The following is a 23,232-nucleotide window of genomic DNA, read 5'->3' as shown; positions in this document are numbered from 1 at the left end:
GGACCCAAAACTTCCACAATTCTCTAGGTCTCAGTGTAGAGTTAATCCACTTATGAATTAGTTACGGAATATGGGGTAAAAATGGGCAATAATGCTAGACTCGATAAGCCCTAATTTGGATGCTAATGTTTTTATAGAGGGCGTTCAACTTTCTTTCATCTTCACCTTCAGTGTGAGGTCAAACGTTGGCTAAATGTTGACATCTTGCAAGTATACTGTGATTTAATTAAGCATGAATAATCTGCATAATCACATTAGCCATCCTCAATTTCACTTACTGTTCACAGTTTTTTTTTCTTCCTCAAAACGTTGCATGGTGCAAATGGACTTAGCATTGGTTTGATTGAGACCAGGGCACTTTCCTATTCTATGCTTTTTTTTTATATATAAAAACCAAAAAAAAAAAAAAAAACCCAACAAGACAAGTTTGGATGATACGACACAAACAAACTGAAGCAAATCATCCACAATTCCCCTTTAAAAGGATACCTTGAAAAACACCTGGGTTCTGCATTGAAATTGAACATTTTCACTAAAATGAGGCTTACCAAGCTATGCGAGTACATTTCTATTTGTCTACTACTTCAATAAACCTAAGTCAGGGTATGCGACATTTTGAATTTGTTGTGAATGAAAATGTGGAACAGTGAACCGTTCATTCAATAGTTTATTCCGTCTACTATGACGTCTACCCTGTCTTAGGTCCACTGATTAATCTTGCTGGCAATTCCGAATTTGCTAATGCTAACACTCGTTACTTCACAAAGTCTGTTCTGCCTGGCAAGGGTCTAGCAAACCTAATATCTGACCTGAGCCACCACAACACAATGAGGCCATCTAAAGCCAATCAAAACCCAACAAGCTCTGAAGATTAACACTTTTCAATGTCAACATATTCCTCAACTTTGCTCTGTCAACAACAATCACTCGTAAAAAACATTTTCATCTGTCGACTCCATAAATAAGCTGTTGTTTGTTTGTTCTTATGAACTATCTCCCAGCAATGGCATGAGAAACAATTACATTTAATCCGATCCGAATGCAATTTATGCTTTAACCTCAGCATAAGACAAAATAGTTTGCTTGTTATAGCGTTCACAGCAAACTTTACGTATTTACTCCAAAGACACTGTAGTAATCTAATGCAAGACTGTTTAAGCAAGGCCCAACAGGACACGCTGCTGCTGTTTCTCATTTAAACTCTATAATTTTTGCAGGATTTTTCGGTCTCTCTCCACCATGGAGTCTTTTTATCCCAAGCAATCAACTGAAGATCACTGAGCGAGAGAGAAGCAAACAGTCTAATTATCTATTTTCATTCTCTTATTTAATCTTGACAGGTGATGGAAATAACAAATCCTTTTGATATCCGCTGCTACTGTTCACAAATCATTTTATGCATTTGTTCATTTATATATAAAAGCGAGGGAAAATGCTTGGGATATTCGAAAAAGGGAGTCGTGTTACCCTTTTTTCTGCCTCGCTGGGAGACGGGAGGGTTGTGTCAAATGTCGGACCATTGTTTGCGGAGGGTTTAATTAATTCTGCTCGTTATCTCTGCCTGCAGAACGACCCCATCGGTGGAGAGCGTGATGGGGGGCTGAACGGACAGCTGGGCAGAAGGGGTGAGGATAAGGATGTTGGAATGTGGAGACAAGACCCGTGTAAAACAAATCATACAGCAAACCTTTTCTACATCATCAGCTGTGATTGCAGTGGTTTTACTGTGAATTAATAGTGTGCAGCCAAACAGCTTGTAAGAACAAAGCAATTGAGTAGCAGAGACTGAATAACAAATGAAAAATTGATAAATTAAAAAAGGAAGATCAAAAGCTGTGTTACAAATGAAAGTTAGAAGCAGTCGTAATTAAGATAAAATAGTAACTGGACATTTTTAATTTCCATTATAACTTCCCACATGTGTATAATCTAGGACAAACTGTTCAGAAAATTTGAGTTATATTATTCACTTCAATTAGTAACGTCTTTCGCATTGCAATAAGTAAAAATTCTGGCAAAAATTAAAATTAAATATTTTTCTAAATGCGACAAGGCTAGAGAGATGGCTTTCGAGCAAAAATATAAAATTGACTTAATTTTGTCCTAAATTATGCACTTCATTTAGGAAAGGCAATCGCTAATTGTACCGAATTTCCAGTGAATGCAGTTTCATCTGAATTATGACTCCTTTTAACTTTTCACACGGTTACTGGAGTGAAAATTAGCGCAGTTCTGGCAGTTTGTGAGTCAAATGCAAATGTATTTCCGAAAACACAACCCATTATTCGCATGTGGGGCAAGACGCATTAAAAAAAGATAACGCAAGACAACAACAAAAGCTGAGCACGAGATGTGAGGACTAACTTTCGTAGTCAAAACCGCCTTCGCTGAGAGGGCTGCTTAGACCAGAATCTGTGAAAAACAGCAACACACGAAAAAATGTACTCTCTTTTAATGTACTCATAATTAGTTGAGAACAAAACCTTGAAATGGACTCAAATAATGGAATTTAAAAAAACAAAACAAAGGAAATTAGAAGCAGAAAATAGAACTCCTCTTTTACACATTTCTCTCATCTAATAAATTTTTCAAAGTGTATTGAGCATTACTAAACAGGGAGGAGAAAGGAACAACCCCTGGATTGAATGATTCTCGCGAGGGTCCTCAGTGTTGGATCTGACGCCAAGTAGTCTGTCAGACAGCAAAAGTAGGACACTCGCTCTCTCAGAAATCTGATTCTCCCATCCTTCATCCAACATCAGAGCCGGTGCTGTTTATTACGCCCGCCACTAGGACTGGGCAGAATGATGATGCAATGGTAGAAATGGGTCAACCTTTAGAGATTCTCCTATATTGTTTATATCGTTGAAGCTAACTTTGCAAACTGTTGTTTTCACTGTAGACTGCTTTGTTGATTATAATGGAAGCAGTTTAGTTTTGATGCGTTGCAACGTGCCGCTCACGTAGGTAGTTGATGGTTGCAAACTAACGGTGCAATCGTGTTATCGTATACAAAAATTTCAAAACATTTTTGTAAAGTGAAACCAAACAGTGCAAAGCAAATTAAAAATAAAAAAGAACATAAAACAGTGATTAAAAAATACATTTAAATTTTCGTAATCATAAATTAAAACATTCGTAAAAATGGTATTAAAAATAAAAATGTTGCGCAACACGTGGGCCTGGGTAGCTCAGTGGTAAAATACGCTGGCTCGCTAGTTCGAATCCCAGGGTGTGTTGAGTGACTCCAGCCGGGTCTCCTAAGCAACCAAATTGGCCCGGTTGCTAGGGAGGGTAGAGTCACATGGGGTAAACTCCTCGTGATCGCTATAATGTGGTTCGTTCTCGGTGGGGCGTGTGGTGAGTTGTGCGTGGATGCCACCGAGAACAGCGTGAAGCCTCCACATACGCTATGTCTCCGTGGCAACGCGCTCAACAAGCCACGTGATAAGATGCGCGGGTTGACGGTCTCAGACGCGGAGGCAACTGGGATTCGTCCTCCACCACCCGGACTGAGGCGAATCACTACGCCACCACGAGGACTTAAAAAAGCACATTGGGAATTGGGCATTCCAAATTGGGAGAAAAAGGGGAAAAATCCAAAAAATGTTGCGCAACCTTGGTCGCATTAATAAATAATATTTTGTCGATATAATATTAATGAATATTAACATAGAATATTACTGGCTATTTTACAATGGCGTTGAATGTGGTTCGTCAAATCAGATTTCAAATGTATTACTAATTTGAGTCTTGTTTTAACCTCATTTGACCCCGCCTTCAGATGCGTGGACGTTGTATTTTGGCTTCGCTATACGCAGCATATAATTTAAATGAATAAAAATCGACTGAATACTGTTCACAAGACTCTAGACTGTCATTTAAAGGGTTAAACTTCTGCCGCACTTCTTGCCTATGGACGCAGCACCAACAAAAGTGCCTCTGGTAAGAGTTTTTTCATTGAAACCTGTTTGGTTGTAAAGAGTAGCATCTCTAGTTATGTTTGATATGCCGCTTTAAAAATCTGTTCCTATATTCACTGTGCATTATCACATTATCACATTGAGAATAAATGGATGCATCCAAAAGCTGAAAAATGCTTTTTTTTTTTTTTGTAAGAATTTTTTTTATGTCACAACTTAGTCCCGCTGTGCACATATGTGGAAACTATTTGCTCTAGAAATTTGTATTAGTTTTTGCTTGTTTATTAGGTGCTACTAGTTACAAATCAAGAAGGGAAATTGAAAATGCACACAGCAGTCACGCAGGGTCTCGGGAGGTTAAACAAAAAAAAAAATTGGGGGGTTGCATTTCCAGCAAAAATACCTATATCATTAAATATACCGTTTACACGATATAAAGTTATTTATACTGTTATTTACAAAGAAAGGATACATTTTTGTTCTCATTGTCAAAATATCAGATGGCGATTTGATTGAGATTCAGAGTTGATTGAGCGGTAAAAAGGCATACGGTCACCATTTAGTGTTAGTCCAGCTGTCTAAGAAGCTGCGGAGAAGAGCGAGAGCCAATGAGGAAAGTCTTTAACTTCTGTTGTCTCTGTTTGAGCCATCTGTGAGGACTTCAGGCAGAGGATGGTAACACAAACCAAACCATAACCTTAAAAATACCAATTCAGACAGGCCTTCAGTGAAGAAATTAATGCTAAGACTTAACAAGAGCGAGTGGATCCGTTTCGAAATTATAAGTAGGGATTTACGATATATCGGTGACCATATCTGTATTTGTCTATATAAATTAAAAGGCGAAACAGTATGGCTTTATACTATTGACGATCATTAAAAAACAATCAAACGCTATAAAAAAGAGAGACTGCCCAAACAACGCTTAAAATACATGTTGTTTGGCTTCTCTGACTCCCAAATTTACATCAGCGTGAAACATTTGGAACCCATTTTACCTGCAGAATGTGATGTATTTCCGAATAAAACAGAATAGGAGGGGAAGTCTTATTGCCAAGTACTGTATATTGTTTTGCTGTAACCGTTAAATATTAACGTTAAATGGAGTGGTGGTGGCGTAGTGGGCTAAAGCACATAACTGGTAAGCAGAGGTTGCTGGTTTGATCCCCACAGCCACCACCATTGTGTCCTTGAGCAAGGCATTTAACTCCAGGTTGCTCGGGGGGTATTGTCCCTTTAATAAGTGCACTATAAGTCGCTTTGGATAAAAGCGTCTGCCAAATGCATAAATGTAAATTGCTTTAAATTACTGCGTTAACTATTGGCAAGATTTTACCTACAACACTAGCCTAAAACAATGCACAGGTTTACATTAGTAAATGTCTCAGCACGAAAGATTGATGCACATAATGAAGATGTAGACAATAGCCACAGTCACAAGAATAATTAAAAAGTGCACAGGAACAACCAATCTTCTACTTTAAGACCCATTCTTTATGCAACAGTCAAAGCCGGAATGTGTCGCATTAAACAACACACTTATCAAAAACATGTTTTCTCTCAAAGGTGATTAATAGTTTTAATGCAAGGAAGACGAGGCTAGAAATTGAGCAGAACTTGACCCTAAATGCACCACGAAATGAACATAATGTTGGTGTTTTTTCCCATTCCCAACTGTTGCGTTACAGCTTTGTGTGGCATATGTGCCAGTCATCCATGTGAACTGAAGTGTGTTCAGTTTGAACAATGGCCCCTATTAGCTAATGGAAATGACACAAACGTTCCCCGTCCTAGTTAATTGGGCTTAAATGTCCCCTTAAATAAAATTCACCAAGCAAAGAGATAATGACATCATTTAAAATCATTGGCTCGTTTAAACAGGAAAATGGCAAATGAACGCTTTTCAATGAATAAAGTCGAACCTGGCTCGCCTCTTTGTGATAGAATGAAAGTGTCATAGCGGACGAAAAAAAGACAGCAAATAAGATAAAAGCCCACTGGGTTCATTTTCGACGTGTTATTAGGCTGCAACCGGACAAGATACTTGACAATGGGCGATTATGGGAAATGAGGTGGCGATAGTGGCTTTCTCGCATTCTCTTCCCTCACTTCTCGTCTATCTTGAGCTCTCTCTCACTTTTATCTCCGGTGTAGATGGAAAGCTCTTGGCAGAGGTCGAGCTATGACCTCCTCAGGAAGCTGCGGCGAGATTACCGCCTTTGAAACGAGAGCTGTTTGATGGGGAGACGCAGAGAATGGACAGGAGAGAGAGAGAGAAAGAGAACAGCATCTTCAACAAATTCACTCCGCGCCACTTCAAGAAGCTAGAGAGAAATGTCAGACTAGGTTTAGCGTCCAAAGCCAGCGAAAATGAGAATGGCAAAGAATGTTCTTTGAACTGGAGGATTTTGGATGAGACGAAAAGATCGTCTAGTTCGGAATGAGATGTGGAGAGACAACTAGGGGAACGATGAAAACATCTCTAAAGCTACGTAGACTTTCAATTCACGTTTTCTCCCCCCCAGAGTTGGAGTAGTATTCTCAACAAAAGTTGAAGTGTATAACACGGCCTTCTTTCAGAATGAAAATCAAGGATGATTGCCAGTCTGTATGCAATTATTTGCAAATTGCATCAGCAGACTTCGAAATAACAAATTAAAAAAATAACAGCAGGTGCTCTTTACATTGACAGTTATATTAAGATTAATTTACAATATATGCTTCAAAGTGTTGATCAAATGTACACCTGTGAACTTGTGTTTGTAGGGTGTTTGGTTGAATCTCATGAAAACATATCCAGATCACATTTCACCCCAAAATCATAAGAAAACAAGTGATTCTGTTTTGCATGAAGAAGTTTTCATGATGATTAAGCCCCCCCCCCCCAACACCCCCCCACACAAAATCTCATTACTATGATGCCGGTCATTTACTTCAGTATTTCAGAGAGAAAACAGCTTACAATAGTGTTGCATTCATTAACATATTCAATGCATTAGGTATCATGAACAAACAATGAACAATTATTACAACATTTGTTAATTCTGGTTAACGTTAATTAATTAAATACTAATTTGTTGTTCACATTAGTTTATAAAATTATCTAATGTTAACATATGCAACTTTTTATACAAAATGTATTTGTGCATGTAAAAAAATGCTGCAATAGTATTGTTGAATAACAATAATAAAGTGTTAACAAAAATAATGTCATATAATAAATGTTTTATTTAAATAAGCATAAATTAAAGGCAGTACAACAAATACTACCATGATGTATAAAAACTTTAACCATTTCTATATATATATACATATATAACATTCTCTGTTGACCTCTCTCATCAACAAGACATTTCCGTCCACAGAACTGCCGCTCACTGGATGTTTTTTGTTTTTGGCACCATTCTGAGTAAATTCTAGAAACTGTTGTGCGTGAAAATCCCAGAAATACTCAAACCAGCCCATCTGGCACCAACAATCATCCATGCGATTATCTAATCAGCCATTCGTGTGGCAGCAGTGCAGTGCATAAAATCATGCATATACGGGTCAGGAGCTTCAGTTAATGTTCACATCAACCATCAGAATGGGGAAAAAATGTGATCTCAGTGATTTGGACCATGGCATGATTGTGGGTGCCAGATGGGCTGGTTTGAGTATTTCTGTAACTGCTGATCTCCTGGGATTTTCATGCACAACGGTGCTATTCTGAGATGCGGGTTGGCACTGTTTTGGCAGCATGAGGGGGACCTACACAATATTAGGCAGGTGGTTTTAATGTTGTGGCTGATTGGTGTATATTATTTTATTTCTTTTGATTTTTGGGGTGAATTATTTCAAGTTTGGTGAGATTCATGAGATTATTGTTATATGATGTTTAAACCGTGTTTAAAGTAATGTCGATTGTTTGCAAGTTGATGTGTGTGTACCTTGAGTTTGGAAGTTGATGCGTCTCATCTCTACAGGGTCTGTCGGGTGATGTGCCGTGATATCTGCGTTATTCAGCAGGCATTTCGTACGTGGCTCTGACTCTTTCCGTTTGCTGCTTTATAAAAGAAAAGAAAAATGCAAAGACTAAATGAAAATTGACAGAGTAGGCAGAAAAATATAAAATAAACAAAACTAGATATCTAATTGAATGAAATAGCAGTGCTTGCAAGGCAGCAAAAGAATAGTTTTATGTACAGTATTGCCATTGTTATCACACTCAGCAAGTATTATGTTTTCTGTCGGCACACGACAGGGTTCCCGTGGGTAGTCTTAAATTCAGTTTTCAAAAATTAAGGCCATATAAAGGTCTTAAATATCTTAAATTATATAACAAACTCATTTTAAGAGGTCTTAAATTTAGGGACAGAAAAACAGGAATCGCGATATGGCCAAATGTAATTATTAAAACTGCAAAAGGCTGTGATTTAATTAAATAAATCTATAGTCTGTATGTGCTCCACGCTTCAAAGTGAAGATGCGACACTGTTCTCCAAGCATGCAGAGAGCTCATGATACAGTGTTTCCAGCGGTTTCAGAGCAGTTTTTCCCTTATCTGTTTGTGTGAGCAACTGGAAGTACAGACTGTTCAAAATAAGAGTCCCCGGTGTATTTACGGCTTGTTTATAGTTAAAATTCCTGCGTTATGCACCAAATCTTCATTTGTTTTTCTGGTTATTATTGGAAATTTGGTTTCTTTTTGCATCTGTGTCTGTGCCCAACACAGTAAGGAAATGCTAAGAACATTTTTAACACATTCAATTTTCCAATCAGCCTATTTATCAGTTATCACCTTTCTTCCAACACATTATTGTATCAGCAAAATTCAATATTGGTCAACCTCTAATTCACGTGTTGATATATTGGTACATAAAACAATTTTAATATGATCTGGTATGGACATACCATTCTAATTTTATTTGTTCAAGTCTTAAAAAAAGTCTTACATATGATATTAAAATCTGTGCAGCATCCCTGGACAATATCTAATAACATCCTTATCAATAAGAGGCTGTTCACACTGAGCACATCTTTGCATTCATCGGCACTGTCGTTGAATGGTTTTCCTATGAAAACATGAGTGCTTTGACAATTGTGCCACGTCACAAATTTAAAGAACTTCAACTTCAATAAAAAAGTGTCTCGAGACACTTGCATTCTGTTCCATTTGTTGCACTGTGTCTAACTTTATTAACGCAAGAATGTGTTCCGTCTGAGCGGCCCATAAAGTTGGCAAAAGATGGCTAAATAGATGCAAGACACTCACCCATTTAGACCAATCACAATTTAGTATGCAAATAAATGGAAGATGAAAGAATTCAGAACGCAAATGTTACAGTGACCTCATCATTGTCGAATTAATTTTAAATGCTGAACATTCTATCAACATCTATGAACATTCTAGTGGGAGATTTTTCAAATTTAAATCCTAAACTTTTAAGTGCCTCACTGTAACCCAGACTTTAGTTTTTTAGCTTTTTTGTGGTAATCAACATTTTGCCACATATGCTGTCGATTGAGCTTAACTTGAACCCTTTAAGAGGTTCAGGTTGAATTATTTGCTAGAGTTAATACTTGTGTTTAGGGGTTTAGAAGAACCCCTAAACAGAATATCAATACAGTGCTGCCTTGCAAGCACTATAATCACACAGACATGAAATGGCCACCCTCTATATACAGGAAGCAAAATGCAAGCACAAACCAAGCTATGACCGCAAACAACACAGTCTTGCCAGGAAGCCGAAAGGCACGTTGGTCGAACCCGCCATTTCATTCTGCAGTTTTTCCTCCACCATCTAATTAAAACCAGCTTTTATGCTGAGGTGGGTTGTTTTCGTTTGCCCTCTTGAAAACAGTAATAAAGTACAGCTAAGCCTTACCTGTCAGGCTTGCTGCTTCCACAGAAAGCATTGAAGAGAAATAAATATATAAAACGTGAAAAAACAACAAGAGAACAAGGGGGAGAAGAAAAAAAAAATCAATAGAGTGCATTTAAATTCACAGGGCAGGCTAGCGATGCCAGATTAACCTCATCTGCATTTGGACAGACCTGTTAAATATCATGTTTGTGCCCAGCGTGGGGCTATACAATCTCAAGACACTAGAGTTCAAATTCAAGGTCTTGCCAATAAGGAAATACTACCCAGGAGGCAGCATCTTTTAACCTTGTTCTAATGAGGAATAGCGTCCCTTTTGAGTTTGGCCGCGTTTGCATTGCTAAAAGTCGGAGAGATCTGACGCGGCTTCTCTGAAACTATCGGCTATTATTTATCACCTCATTCATTTTTGATACGTTAAAATTGACTGCTCTCCTCATTTCGACTTTGAACCTTGAAGATACCATGCTAACACTAGGAGCAAAGTCTATAAAATAAGGTATATTAAACGACTTGTCATTAATTACAAATGTATTTACAGTAACATCGTTTTGGTTTGAAGGTTTACACTTTCAGTCAAAAGTTTGGACACACTCCTACTCATTCTTTCTTTTTAATTCCAGAGTTTTTTGACTGGTAGTGTATATGATAAGAACGAAAAACTGGTTCTTTATTCATTAGCACAACGAAGCTCTGACTCACTTCTTGTAGAGGAGAATCGCAATCACAATACAGATTATGAAGACTACAGCGAGAACGGGTCCCACCACCCAGATGAGGCCGTCTCCTCCCGTTTCTATTGGCTGAGGATCCACGTCAGGAGCCGTGATGGGGTCTGTGTATGGGCTGGAAGCAAACATTTTCTGTACAAACACAAAAAAAATACATATTTCAGTTGCATTTTCTGTTTCAAGTTGAGAGGCCTAGCCTCATTGGCCATATTCATGAAACACCAGCAGAAAATATTAGTGTGAATTGTTCATAAATGTATTTTTATGAAAATTCTATTCAAGACGACAATTTACGATTTACATAGAAATTCATTGTGGGATGGTTCACTCACCCCTCCAGTGGTGTTGAGCTCAGCTAGGATGAAGAAGACATACTCCTGCCCAGGATCCAACGCCCTGTTTTCAAAGCCGCTGTACACCATCTGGTTGCCCAGGGTGAATGATGGTGGCATGAATGAGGGCTTGAAGCTGGCAGCGATGTAGGGCCTCATACCATCCACCTGCTTGAGTTGACGGGTGGTTCGGGCGTGACGTTGACTGAGTCTTTTCTCGCCCAAAATCTGTGGAAGAAAACAATATTGTTGAGAATGATCACGCTACTGAAAAGAACAGTTTAGACCAGCATGAATTTCCATAAGAAACAAATAATTTTGAAGTCAGAATGAATACAATAATACATATATGGATTACAGGCACAACTGAGCCTTTCACAGCTCAAGGTCAAGTGACTGAGACTTGGCAGTTTGCCAGTGAGCAGGATAAGAGCTGTGTAATTGTCCCCTCTCCCTGACAAACCCATTGGGAACATTTCCACAATGCTCCTGTAGGAGCACTTCTATGGCTCTGGCTCCACTGTGTCTGTGAAACAAGGACAAAGAACAAAGGAAACAGACAAAAGAAGGTGTAGACATGTTCACCTCTTCAAGGTCCAGCTCATCAGGAGTTTTAATGTGTCTGATTGGCCCTCTACCCTTCTTCAGCGGAACGACCACAACATAGATGGCCCTGCAATTCAGACAAGATGGTATAATCAAATGAATAATTCCCCACAGCAAAAATCATTATAAAAATACAGTGCCATAAAATAAAACAAGGTTCTGAATTAAAACATATACACATTCAAGAACACAATGCTTTATCTACATGCATAAATTCACCAAATTTTATTGTATATACATGAACGTAAACAAAGAAGCTTCTTGCTACGCCAGCTTGATTTGACACACTGTACGGTGAAATGTACACGTTGCATTCTTATTGTTGCCAAATAGGAGGCAACAATGTTACCAGTTTAATACCTCCTTGTTGGCAATGTGAACTTGAGTTGCATTGTGAATTGCACTCGGACATGTTTTTGAGTACAAACACAAACGTCTCGTGAAATAAAACTTCCGTAGTTGCAAGTATTATTCGATGGTCAGTTTTCTCTTTCAGGTCAACAACTGGAGCAACAGTTTAAAGAGAATCTCGCTAAGCAAGTAAGATAAAGTTAGTTAAACTGTCAACAAGCTACCTCAATGGGCAAAGATATATAAAAGTAATTCTAACGAGGACAAGAATCCACATTATGCACAACAGGACCGTAACTTGCAATGCATTGACCAAGCATTCACATCTGCTTAAATTGTTACCAGAGCAATTATTTTTCTTTTCCTCACTTGATCATGTCTTTGGTTTCCAGCAGTGGGAAGAGAATTGTCAGGGTGTTGTCTGGCTCTCTTTTCTGGTCCAACTCGGGCTTTCGGACCAAAATAGGTGGCGCTGTTCTGGCGACAAGCTTGTGTTTGGGTCCACCCTCGCTGCTCTCCTGGCACGTGATTCTGAACTCATAGGTGGTGTTAGGCCGCAGGTTGGTAATGAGAGTTTTGGTCATCCTAGCATCAACTGCAACCTTTTGTCGATTGTATTCGATCTGTGAATGACGGGGTGCAATTGCGATTCATTTAGTGTTATGCAGGTGTTTACAATGTTGAAGTCAACATGAAATGTTGTTCGCAACCAATTTTTTCCCGTAATGTGATGTATTTCCAATTACAAAACTGATTACAAAAGTTGTGGTCTTGAATGCTGATTGGTCAATGCAGCATTCCAGCTGTGCAAAACTCTACCATGTAGCAAAAGCAATGATGCAAAAACATCAGTTCACAGTTGCTTAGCACCCTTATGTCAGGGACTATCTCTTAAAGTGGAAGGGTACATTTTCATTTCATGTTGACTTCAGTGTTGTTTTTGTATCATCAGATTACAGTAAATACGATGGACAAAATTGATCGTACATCAGGTTTCATATACTTGCAAGACAGGCCAGATTCAAAAAAAGGACTTAAAAAATAAGGACTACAAATCATCTTACTAATGCCATTTTCTTCTAAATTTTTAAACATAAAAAGGTAAGAATATTTTGTATTCCCAAAAAGTCATTCTTATCTTATAAGAAAATCTTACAAAGATTTTCCTGAATCCGGCCCCATATTCCAAATTAGTGGCTTAGGTTCACTCACATTGCAGTGGTACGGGGAACGACTATCGGAAAACTTCCAGGTGAGCAGCGCTGTCGTCTTGGTGACCAGCTTCACTGTGAAATTCTTGGGAACATCTGTCCAGATGTGAATGAAGGGGAAAAAAATGAGACTGGCATTTTAGAAATGGAAAAGTATGATACAAGACTGTAGGGAAAGAAAGCAGTGTTTTTGGTGTTAAGGCCGTTTTCCTGGGGGATTGAAGGGTTTGGACCCTCTGAGTAAGCAGAGTGTTGCGTTAGCTGTGAAAGGGGGAGGGGGGAGGCGCTCAATTGGGACAAACATCACACTAGACTGGACTGGTGAACACAGAACCACAGAATCGCACAGTACCCTGCCTGTCCTGGCCCGACAGTACCGCTCCAACACAAATATTTGGCGAACAGTACCTATAATCCCCCTCTAGATGGATCCGGAATAGTTGAACCAGCATTATATCTTAGTTACCCTCTGCTGTATGCTCTCAAATTTGGATGAGTACTGCCGTGCCAGGAAAGCCTGACAAGAACAAGGACAAACCCCAAACATAGCATGCCCACCCTTGTAAGCAGTGCATCATGGCAGGCCATGCTGCAACACCATCCCAGTGTGCAGGTAGGAGGAGAGGTGAGTACAGAAAAGTGCAATTTTCAAACAAAAAACTAAAATAAAGAAAACCCAAATAAAGTACACAAGTGTGTTTCGAAACTGCCTAATTCCACTTTAGATATGAGTTTCTCCTTGATGTGGTTCTTGCCTACTTTTGTACACTAGGGGAATTGTGATTGGATGAGTGAGTGTGCTGGGCGTGTCTGACCAATCAGCACTTACCTTGTACCCTCGATGCTCCTCCCCTTTCAAAACTGACTGACTTTAACTTACTGACTTTTTACCTTGTTTGTAGGGGAGGGTGTTAGTGAGGTAAGTGGCTTCCCAAGTAAGTTGTTATTTAATCGTGGTTTAGGTGCATTGTAGTAGAAAACGTTGTTTTTTTTTCTAGTCCCTTGAGGCGAGGGCCAGAGAAACGAGGAAGCCCTACCTGCTTCGAAGGCCACTGTTCGATACTGGATCGACGGGCTGTAGGGCCCTGGACCTACACTGGTGTGTGCTCGAATTTTCACATCGTACACTACATTGGGCCTCAGGCTGTTGAGGGTGTAGCTATTCTCGCTTGCTGGCAGACGCAACTCCTTCGGTCCACCTGCAGTACCGGCCTCTTGATATGCCAGCGTGTATTCTGTTATAGCGCCGTTGCGTTCGGCTAGCACTGGAGGTAGCCAGGCGAACTGAAGCGAGCAGCAGGTAATGTTGGATCGTTCGGTTATTTGAGGGTAACCTCGAGGTACCTCCTCCGGGACACTTAGCTCTCGTGTAGCTTCTTCGCCGAATCCCGATTTAGACTTGGCGGAGACTTTGAAGATGTACGTTGCCCCTCGGTGGATATTGCTAATGGAATATTCTAGTTCCTGAGGACCAAATTCCAGTGTGGCCAAAGGGCTCATGTCCTTTCGGCCGAACTGTAGCCGATAGCCCTGCACTTCGAGACCTGAAGCGATGAACTCCGGGGGTTGCCAGCGTACTAAAGCAGAAGTCTCTGAGATTTGGTTGACTGAGAGAAAGGGAAGCCCCGGCACTGCAGAGACAGAGAGTGAGAGAAAAAAGATGAAAGATGATAAATTCAAATGAACCGTATCGCACTCAAGTTTGTTGTAGTGTAACCAGGTCTCTTTTCATCCTGTAACTCTCTACTAAAGGAAAAGCATCTGAATGAACTTTAAAAGGATTTATTATAACCCATACGCTGCTACCTGAGAAATGGACTATTTCAACTACAGTATTTTAAGCATGTACGTACTGCACAAACTGCCATAAAGGTGCAAAAATATGTCTACTCCCTAAGTAACTGCAAATGTTCCTAAATCATTATTGTTAGCTCAAGATTTTTCAGACCTGCACGAGTCATATGCCTTTTTTGTCAGCTTGGACATTCCTTAGAATTTCTCCTTTTGTGTACCACATTTGAAAAATACAGTTTTGAGGGTAAATGATGAAAGAATTTACATTTTTGGAGAACTTTTAAGAAATAAACATTAACATGCACACTATTCTACTAAACAAAAGTTGCAGTCTGCTTCAAGAGCTTACTTTCAAGAGGACAAAAGTGACAGATGACTAGATTACAGATGCAGTTAGGAGGGGTAAAAACAGCTGAAAAGATGTGAACTGATGAAGGTGATGGGGAAACAGCGTAATCTGAGAGACGACTAGATTGGTCCCTGCTTCCCTTTTCAATGCCAACAGCACTCCAATCCACTCCACTGGACGAAACACAATCCTCTCCACAGGGCCACAGGCACGTTTCCCATTAGGTCTTGCATTAACGGCCGCTGTTGACCTACAGCCACTGATTAAGAAAGGATTGTGGTTTACTCTCATGCCCTCCCATTCCCAATTTTCCCTCTCTTTCCTGTCCTTCTCATCTCCAGAGCTGATCAGACAAAATTGACTTGGAAGATAGGACATCATATGGGTCTGGAGTAACATTTACATTATTTTGTTTATGTCCACAGCACACATGTGCATTTCATAATGCCAATTTGTAATCCCATAATCCAAAATTTGCAGTCTACAAAGTAATCTCATCATCATGCCATGGCATCCTGGCACTGGATGGTATAAGACAAGAAGCTCCAGAGACAAACAAGGAGCTGTTCACTCTCCACAATCAGGACTGGAGCAAGTGGCCCTGAGTGGGCCGATTAATTGAAGAGAATAACCACAGGGCCTGGAGGATTCTGAGTCATCCAAAATTGTGTGTTCCCACAGCCGTGGAGACTGTCCAAACGGCCACTCATGATGAGAACCTCCAGCCCTGCATTAGCATCCAATCTGCTCACCTCCCACAACGATGGTGCGAGACAGGAAGAGATGGAAGGAAATTTTAAAAAGTGTAGCGCATAAGCTGCTGAGAATGGTCACAACTGATTGGGATCTGGCCTTCAGACATCTAAAGTGAAAGACGCATCAGAACTAAAGAAATAGTTCACCCAACATTTGTCGTCTTTCTTCCTCTGAACCCAAAAGGTGATTTTTTTAAGAGAATATTCTTTAGGATTAGGCTGTTAAAAAGCACCATAAAAGTATCCTGAAAGTGGTCAATTTATGCATATTAGTGGTTTGAAGAAAATAGGGTGGATGTCAAGATTCTCAGTGAATAATGACTTCTATAAGCTATTGTATGACTTCAGAATGCATTTTGGAGGTTGAAAGCCTCTGTTCCCACTCACTTACATTATATGTAAATGAGAGGCCAGGATATTTAACAAAAATAAATAAATAAATTCACATTTTGTGTTCCCTAGAAGGAAGAAAGTCATATAAGGGTGAAATTCCATGAGGGTTAGTAAATGATGACAGAATTTCCATTTTTAAGTGAACTATTTGAATGGACATCCAATCCATTGGGCATATTAGTGGCAGCAAACCAAATGAAACAACACAGGATTTGACAGAGTGCCCATCAATCAGTAGAAGACCGTCAGCTCTAAAAGGAGAAAAGAATCAATCATTCCCATGTCTTTCCTCTTGGACAACAGGATGCATCAACAAGATCAATTCAAGGACATCTGCTTTGAGATTAAGGCATGGTAAACCAATGATGCACCTCTTTGATTGTAACATCAAAACTGTTTATCACTATGTCGGACACGTTCCTTAAAAAAAATTATACAAAAATGACATCATATGAAACATCAAAAGTTGACATTTTTTATGCATTTTAACAGCCCAAACACTACTTAACAAGTGAACTAATGTAATTTATGCACCACTAGCATCACCAAATGGAATTGCAAAAAAAAAAAAACCCCCAAAAAAAAAACATTTAGAAAAGTTTCACAGACTTTCGTCTCTTCTGCCATTGGTCATCAAACAGATTAACTTGGACATCACTTATGAGAAAGTTTTAAGGGGCCGTTCACATCAAATGTGTTTTTCCATCCGTCTGCACTGTTTTTCAATGTAAAAATGCACTAGACGGACATCTTTAACCATTGCGCAGTGTCTCGCCATTTCTTTTCAGTGTGTCGTGCAGCAGCGCCACGTAATTGTTTTTTAGATGCTGTGTCAGGTTAAAGAAGAACGTCAAATTTTAAAAGTACAAATCTCGAGACATGCGTACTGTTATATTTGTTGCACTGAGTTTGGACTGGAGGGCCCCTTACTCTACACAAAAGCTAAATCTAGCTGATGAGATATTTTTGGAGCAGAGAAAAATTTGAAAAATGTATACAGTTTTAAAATTCCCAGATATTTCCAGGTTTTCCATGACTGTAGGAATCTTGTTACTTACAGTTGTCTCTGCATATTAAGCAAGGACAGGAGAAAGAAAGAATTTTCACTCTAGTGCATATCCATCACTTGCCAGCATTTAAGCAAGCATATCCCATTTTCTTTTCCGTACCTGTCTGGTATCATCACAACTTGATGGAATGACGGCTTGGCGTGACCGTGCAGCCTGACTGACGGGCTTCACGCATGGAGAAAAGTTCCATGAAGAGCTCTGAAGTCTATCTATGACAAGCAGAATAGCAGCTTGGGGACGGGCCTCTCTCTCAAATGACAGCCGGCCACAGAAGGGTCCAGGCTTGAAAGGGGCGGGTCGGCTCTTATCAATACAATAAGGCAGGGGCTTAAGTTATCTGACAGTATTATGACAGTATTATGTCACAGAAATGAGGCATGAAAGCGCCCTGGAGTGGCTTCTCTGAGCCCCATTGGTCAAGGTCTCTTCTCTGTTCTGGGCACATGAAAGAGCGTAATGCTTCTTATTTAAGTAGGGCTGAGTCTGTGCTTGTTTATTTATTTATTTCTTTTGTCCGCTTAAGCATTTCGCCACAGTTTTGCTGGTGGGAAAAGTAGGGACATTCTTCCACTGAGTGCCGTGCTGACTACGCCACATCACGGTGTGTATGTGGCAGAGTCAGTCATGGAGAATGACAGCCACATGTGGTGCCATTGTGACACTCTGGCACCTGTGATAGGCTCACCTGTCTCGTCAACGTTTGAGATTTTATGCGTTGACATGGATGTGTGCCTTGCTTATAGCCGTCTTCCAATGCATTAATTTAGAAACCCCACAAAATACTCAGGCTGTACCATCATTCAGTGATGATAACGGATGGTAAAATCATGGTACTTTGATATACAGTATACCATGGTCAGTGTTGTGTGTAATCTGATTACAAAGTAATTAGTTACTGTACTTTATTTTTCCAGTCAAATGTAGTGTAACCAGATTACAGTTCCTGATGTTAAATAATAAAATTTATGTAAACTGCATTTAAATCATGATTTATCTTCATATGACCATCTGTTTGCATTTCTGTGACAGCTGAAGAGCGCCACCCCAAACGAGTCACTGTAATGGAGAAACGTGTTGGGTTGAGTGCATGACTTGCGTGCGACAATTAATTAGTTGAGCGGAAAAACAAAAACTTTTCTGTTTAAAGAGTTTCAGAAAGTAACTTAAAAGTAAAGTAACTAGTAAGGTGATTACTTTTTCAGTGGAGTAATGAGTAAAGTAATCTGATTAAAATTTGGGAAAATTGGTAAATTGTAATGGATTACTTTTACTGAGTAATTTACCCAACACTGACCATGGTTTGATTACCTGCTTCATTACCAGTATTCATATGCCATGGTATTTAGATGGTACTGTAAGGTACGTCAAAGAATGTCATGGTATAAGCATGATGATAGTGTCCATAAAACCATGGTTTATTTTAGTGGTAATACCATAGTATACCCCTCCCCCTGATTTTACACAAAACTTTTTGGGGGAAATCAGCCTCCGAATAGCTTATTTATAGTTGTCTATATATAAAGTTGGGATTGCAGAAAGTTTTAACATCACAAACATTATACACATCACATTTTGAATGCAGTAACTGACCACATATGGCTAACATCAAAACAATTCCACCTGTACTTTTCCATTTTGCTTTCATGTAACATTTTTTCCCTCTCATTCGATTGAAATCTCTTAAGGTTCATTTTGCTCCTTTAGCCAATACCAGCTGGCCTGCAGGGCCATGGAAGTCAGCTAATGATAACATTATTACTACCAACCTGCTCCTTTAGTCACCACCAGTTTGGGTTTGCTGCGGGCACCATCTCCTTTGGTGGTGTAGGCTGCCACGGTGATGGAGTAGGTGGTGTCAGGTTGCAAGCCCCCAATGACCATCTCCTGTGGTTAATGGACAAGAAGAGAGAAGTTAGCGCTATGTTCGAGACCTCGATTTTTTAAAGACTACAGGACATGTCAACCGCACAGGCACCATGGGGCCATTCAGACTGAATGTGTTCCTGGACTAAAAAAAAAAAGTAATTCGACACAGCGCAACAAATATAACAAAGCAGGTGTTTCGAGGCGGTTTTCAAATACGTACGCTCTTTTTAACTTGACACATCGTCTAAAAATCACAGCGCTCCTGCACGTGATGGTCAAAAACTTTGATCTAGTGGATGATGAAAATAAAAACTCAGAGGCTAATTTTCACCCTCTTCTCAATTAAACATTTCCATAAATTTCATGCCATGTAAATTTTCCCTCTTTTCAATTTAACAGTCGACTTTTCAATTTTAAGTATTTAAACATCTATATATAGATATACAGAAGTATATCGACTGTATATTTGTGTTTTGCTGAGCCATAAAGCAACATGGCGCACATCAGCATTTTTCCAATGGACTGAATGCAGCTCATCCATCAGAATTTATAGTCAGAAGTTACAATCCTTTTAACAATAAAGCAATTGGCCATGAGAGGTCGTACAGCTAAGAGCGCGCCACATCCAATCAGAATTTACAGTTGGAACTATTTGTTTTTATAAAGTCCTTTAATAATTGAATTTACTTTCATACAGGATATTTCTTCAAAAATGAACTTCATTTTTACTGCACTGCAGATCATTATTATTGCCATTTAGCGTGTCATCTAGCATGACCAGGATTTGGATTACAATTCCCGCTCATCTACAACACATGCCCATGAATTAATTCAATGGAGAGCCTGAGAAAATGGTTCTAGCAAACAGAAGGTCTGAATAATTCATTTTTGGATCGGCTTGTAAGCCGTGTGCACACATGCCTTCTGACGGGTTGCTATTTTCCAATATTTCACGTGAAAGAAGCAAGCTTTGATCAGCGTGCATGACGAAGGGGAAATTAATGCCGGGCACTTGCAGGAAAATAACCAACTGCAGGTCCTGCAGCTTAGAGGGAAATTCAGCTACACATCAAACCTGTTCAAATTCAAAATTTTCATGCAGTTTTTACATACATAAATAACAACCAACGAATATTCATTCTACAAATTGAAATAAAGGCAGTTTGGATTTTGCGCAACAGGAACATCTTTTTCATTTCCAATATTTCTTTATTGTATGTAGTGCTGTACATAGCACAAATGCACACACAATCACAACACCATCACAGCACAAAACACACAAAGAAACACTCTTCCATGCCAGGCATAAACAAACCCTGATGTTACATCAATTTCTCAGTGTACCGTAAATATTTTTCACATATACACATATAGATTGGGTGTGAGTTTACATCCGATTTCTGATGTAACCACGTAACTGACAAAGAACAGCTAAATAGGCTTACCAAAATTATCTCATAATAAAAATACAACAATGGAAGAAAAACAGTTAAATAAGACGTTAACCTTGTGCGACCCATTGTACATATGCGAAGACATTGTATTTTGGCTTCTCTATACGCAACGCATAATTTCATTTCATTTAAACCGACTGATCTCGGTTCAGGAGACTCTGCTGTCAATAAAGGGTTAAACATTCGATGTAATATGTTTGCTTTCGACGTAAACGTTTGAGTCATGTTACAAAACAACATGGCGCTGACCACAGCGGAGTTTGTCTTTGGGAGAAACGCCAACAAAACTACATCTGGTAGGAAACCTAATTAAGTTTTTACATTGAAACGTGTTTGAGTCAAAAGATTAGAGTCTCTAGTTTCATCCGATGAGCCATTTTAACAATTTGAGCGATTTATCGCGAAACACCACGCTGCTAACACAATGCACACTAATGTGTACAACAGGACAATGTATAAATATGAACACTGTAAAAATATAACAGATATGTGCAGAAGAAATAAGCACATAGAATGCTGATAGATGAATTTACATGCAAAGCGAAATTTGAGAAATAAAGCCGTTATATGAGCCGTTGTTACCGCTACAGCAACACAAGAGCTCTCATTAAGTGATGCAGGATGCAATGTGTCATCCAAGCATTCACATCTGCATTTGCGTGCTTGTGTAAAATATATTTAAGGCCGTAATATGTGTGATCGGTGAGACACTATGTCTGATGTAACATCACAGGTTCTCAGATGATACAAAATGCTTGTTGACAGCCATACTTACATATTCAGCCGTGTCGTCGTTTTCCCACTAACATCCCCCACCCAGGAGGAGAAAGAGGGAGGTCGGTTTAAAAGAGAGGGAAAGACAGATAGAGAGAGGGGAAAAGTGTAAGAGTACAGGAGGTAAAAGTGCCAAGAAATGGAAGAAAGAAGAGTGTTTTAAAGTAGGTCAGTGTGGATTAGAGTGAAAACATTTTTTTTTTTTAAGATGAGGCAGGAAATTAAGGAATGGCAGCTCTGAGAATGTCATTCTTGCAGTTTTTCCCTTTATTCAATTTCTTTTTTTTTTAAAAGGTGAAGTTTGCAATTTCTGTGCAAAAATAATGACACCACCCAGTCTACCCTTCTGAAACTGTCCAGCCAAACATCAATAAGGCATTTCCATCCACAGAACTGCCGCTTACTGAATGTTTTTTGTTTTTGGTGCCATTCGGAGTAAATTCTAGAGACCGTTGTGCGTGAAAATCCCAGAAATACTCAAACCAGCCCATCTGGCATCAACAATCATGCCACGCTCCAAATCACTGAGATCACATTTTTTCCCCATTCTGATGGTTGATGTGAACATTAACTGAAGCTCTTGACCCATTCTGCATGATTTTATGCACTGCACTGCTGTCACACGATTGGCTGATTAGATAATCGCGTGGATGATTGTTGGTGCCAGATGGGCTGGTTTTAAAGCATTGTATGCATATAGTAGTTTGTTGTCTTCTTGAGCATCAATGAATGTTTTCACCTTGTGTAATAGTTATGTATGAGTCCCTTAATTGTCCTAAGTGTCAAAAGCTGGATCTCATATCTATATATATATATATATATATATTGGTGTGTGGCTTTTAATTATAAAGAAGCCCAAAATACACATAGGACTCCTATTTTGAAATATCTGCACTCCAACTTGTGAACACACTGATGAATGATTCACTGAGAAAGTGACTCTGATTCAAACTGCTAACCTGAGCTCCTGAGTTCACACCTTCCGTGTCCAAATTACTTCATTCAAAAGAGTCATTTGGTCACGACTCTCTCGCGCTGGGTTTGTTGTTGCGTGCGGTGCAGCGAGCTCATCACAACAGATCGGGTGAAAAGCGTGTGCATGCTCTAAAGATGTATTCAGTAACTCACAAGATGATATCTGATGAAACCGCATATGAACGCACACAACATGACTGTCGCCAATGGCGACTAGATTTTAAATTATTGTCGCAATCAACTATTTTTGGTCACATTTGCGGCCATTTTAGTCGAAGTCTGGAGCCCTGATCCTACATAAAATTAAACTAATGTACTATCAATTACTGTGCAACTGTAACGGCTGAAAACTCATTTGTCGTGAACATAATGGGAATACCTTTAAAAGCTTTTTCACAGTTGTTCAAGGTTGTAAAAGTTGCAGCTGTAAAAAGAATAAAAAGCCTTGTATCTGTAATTTCACCGCTGTTTTTGTGACAGAAGCTTCTAATATAATTTTAGCTTTCAGCCAGAGGCATTTTTTAATTTTTATATTTTGCTTTCATATCAAGTCTGATATGAATTGTGAATGCAATGCTCAAGTGCCTCTTGTTTTTGTGGCACACTCGGGACACTCCATACACAAAGACATAATCAGCTTTTGTTGACTTTATCTATGGCACGAGCGTCTTCAAGGTTAACCTTATTAAATATCTGACTACACCGTGCAACTCTAATGGTAGATAAGATGTTTTGGAAAGCATTCTAGAGATTATAATAGAAAAGCCATAAGAACATCACAGAC

At 39.3% G+C, this 23,232-nt stretch overlaps 1 protein-coding gene across 6 annotated transcripts in view; it reads right to left on the bottom strand.

Moving 5' to 3' along the window:
• Positions 1–23,232, bottom strand: part of LOC127438034 (receptor-type tyrosine-protein phosphatase S-like) — a 276,854-nt gene that overhangs the window by 39,229 nt on the left and 214,393 nt on the right. For 3 of the 6 annotated variants that reach the window (XM_051693295.1, XM_051693296.1, XM_051693298.1), the window contains 9 exons: positions 19,146–19,263; positions 14,056–14,649; positions 13,020–13,114; positions 12,177–12,430; positions 11,436–11,523; positions 10,851–11,078; positions 10,490–10,650; positions 7,853–7,968; positions 2,365–2,412 (listed from right to left, as the gene is read on the bottom strand). In XM_051693295.1, coding sequence (XP_051549255.1) covers positions 2,365–2,412; positions 7,853–7,968; positions 10,490–10,650; positions 10,851–11,078; positions 11,436–11,523; positions 12,177–12,430; positions 13,020–13,114; positions 14,056–14,649; positions 19,146–19,263 — 1,702 coding nt within the window. The remainder of the gene's footprint in view (positions 1–2,364; positions 2,413–7,852; positions 7,969–10,489; positions 10,651–10,850; positions 11,079–11,435; positions 11,524–12,176; positions 12,431–13,019; positions 13,115–14,055; positions 14,650–19,145; positions 19,264–23,232) is intronic. The other 3 variants (XM_051693297.1, XM_051693299.1, XM_051693300.1) reach the window with 3 other exon arrangements.

The sequence above is a fragment of the Myxocyprinus asiaticus genome, chromosome 49 (assembly GCF_019703515.2).
Source record: "Myxocyprinus asiaticus isolate MX2 ecotype Aquarium Trade chromosome 49, UBuf_Myxa_2, whole genome shotgun sequence".
Lineage (NCBI taxonomy): Eukaryota > Metazoa > Chordata > Actinopteri > Cypriniformes > Catostomidae > Myxocyprinus > Myxocyprinus asiaticus.
Note: the sequence above shows the minus strand (reverse complement) of the source record. Positions and strands in the feature narration are given on the sequence as shown.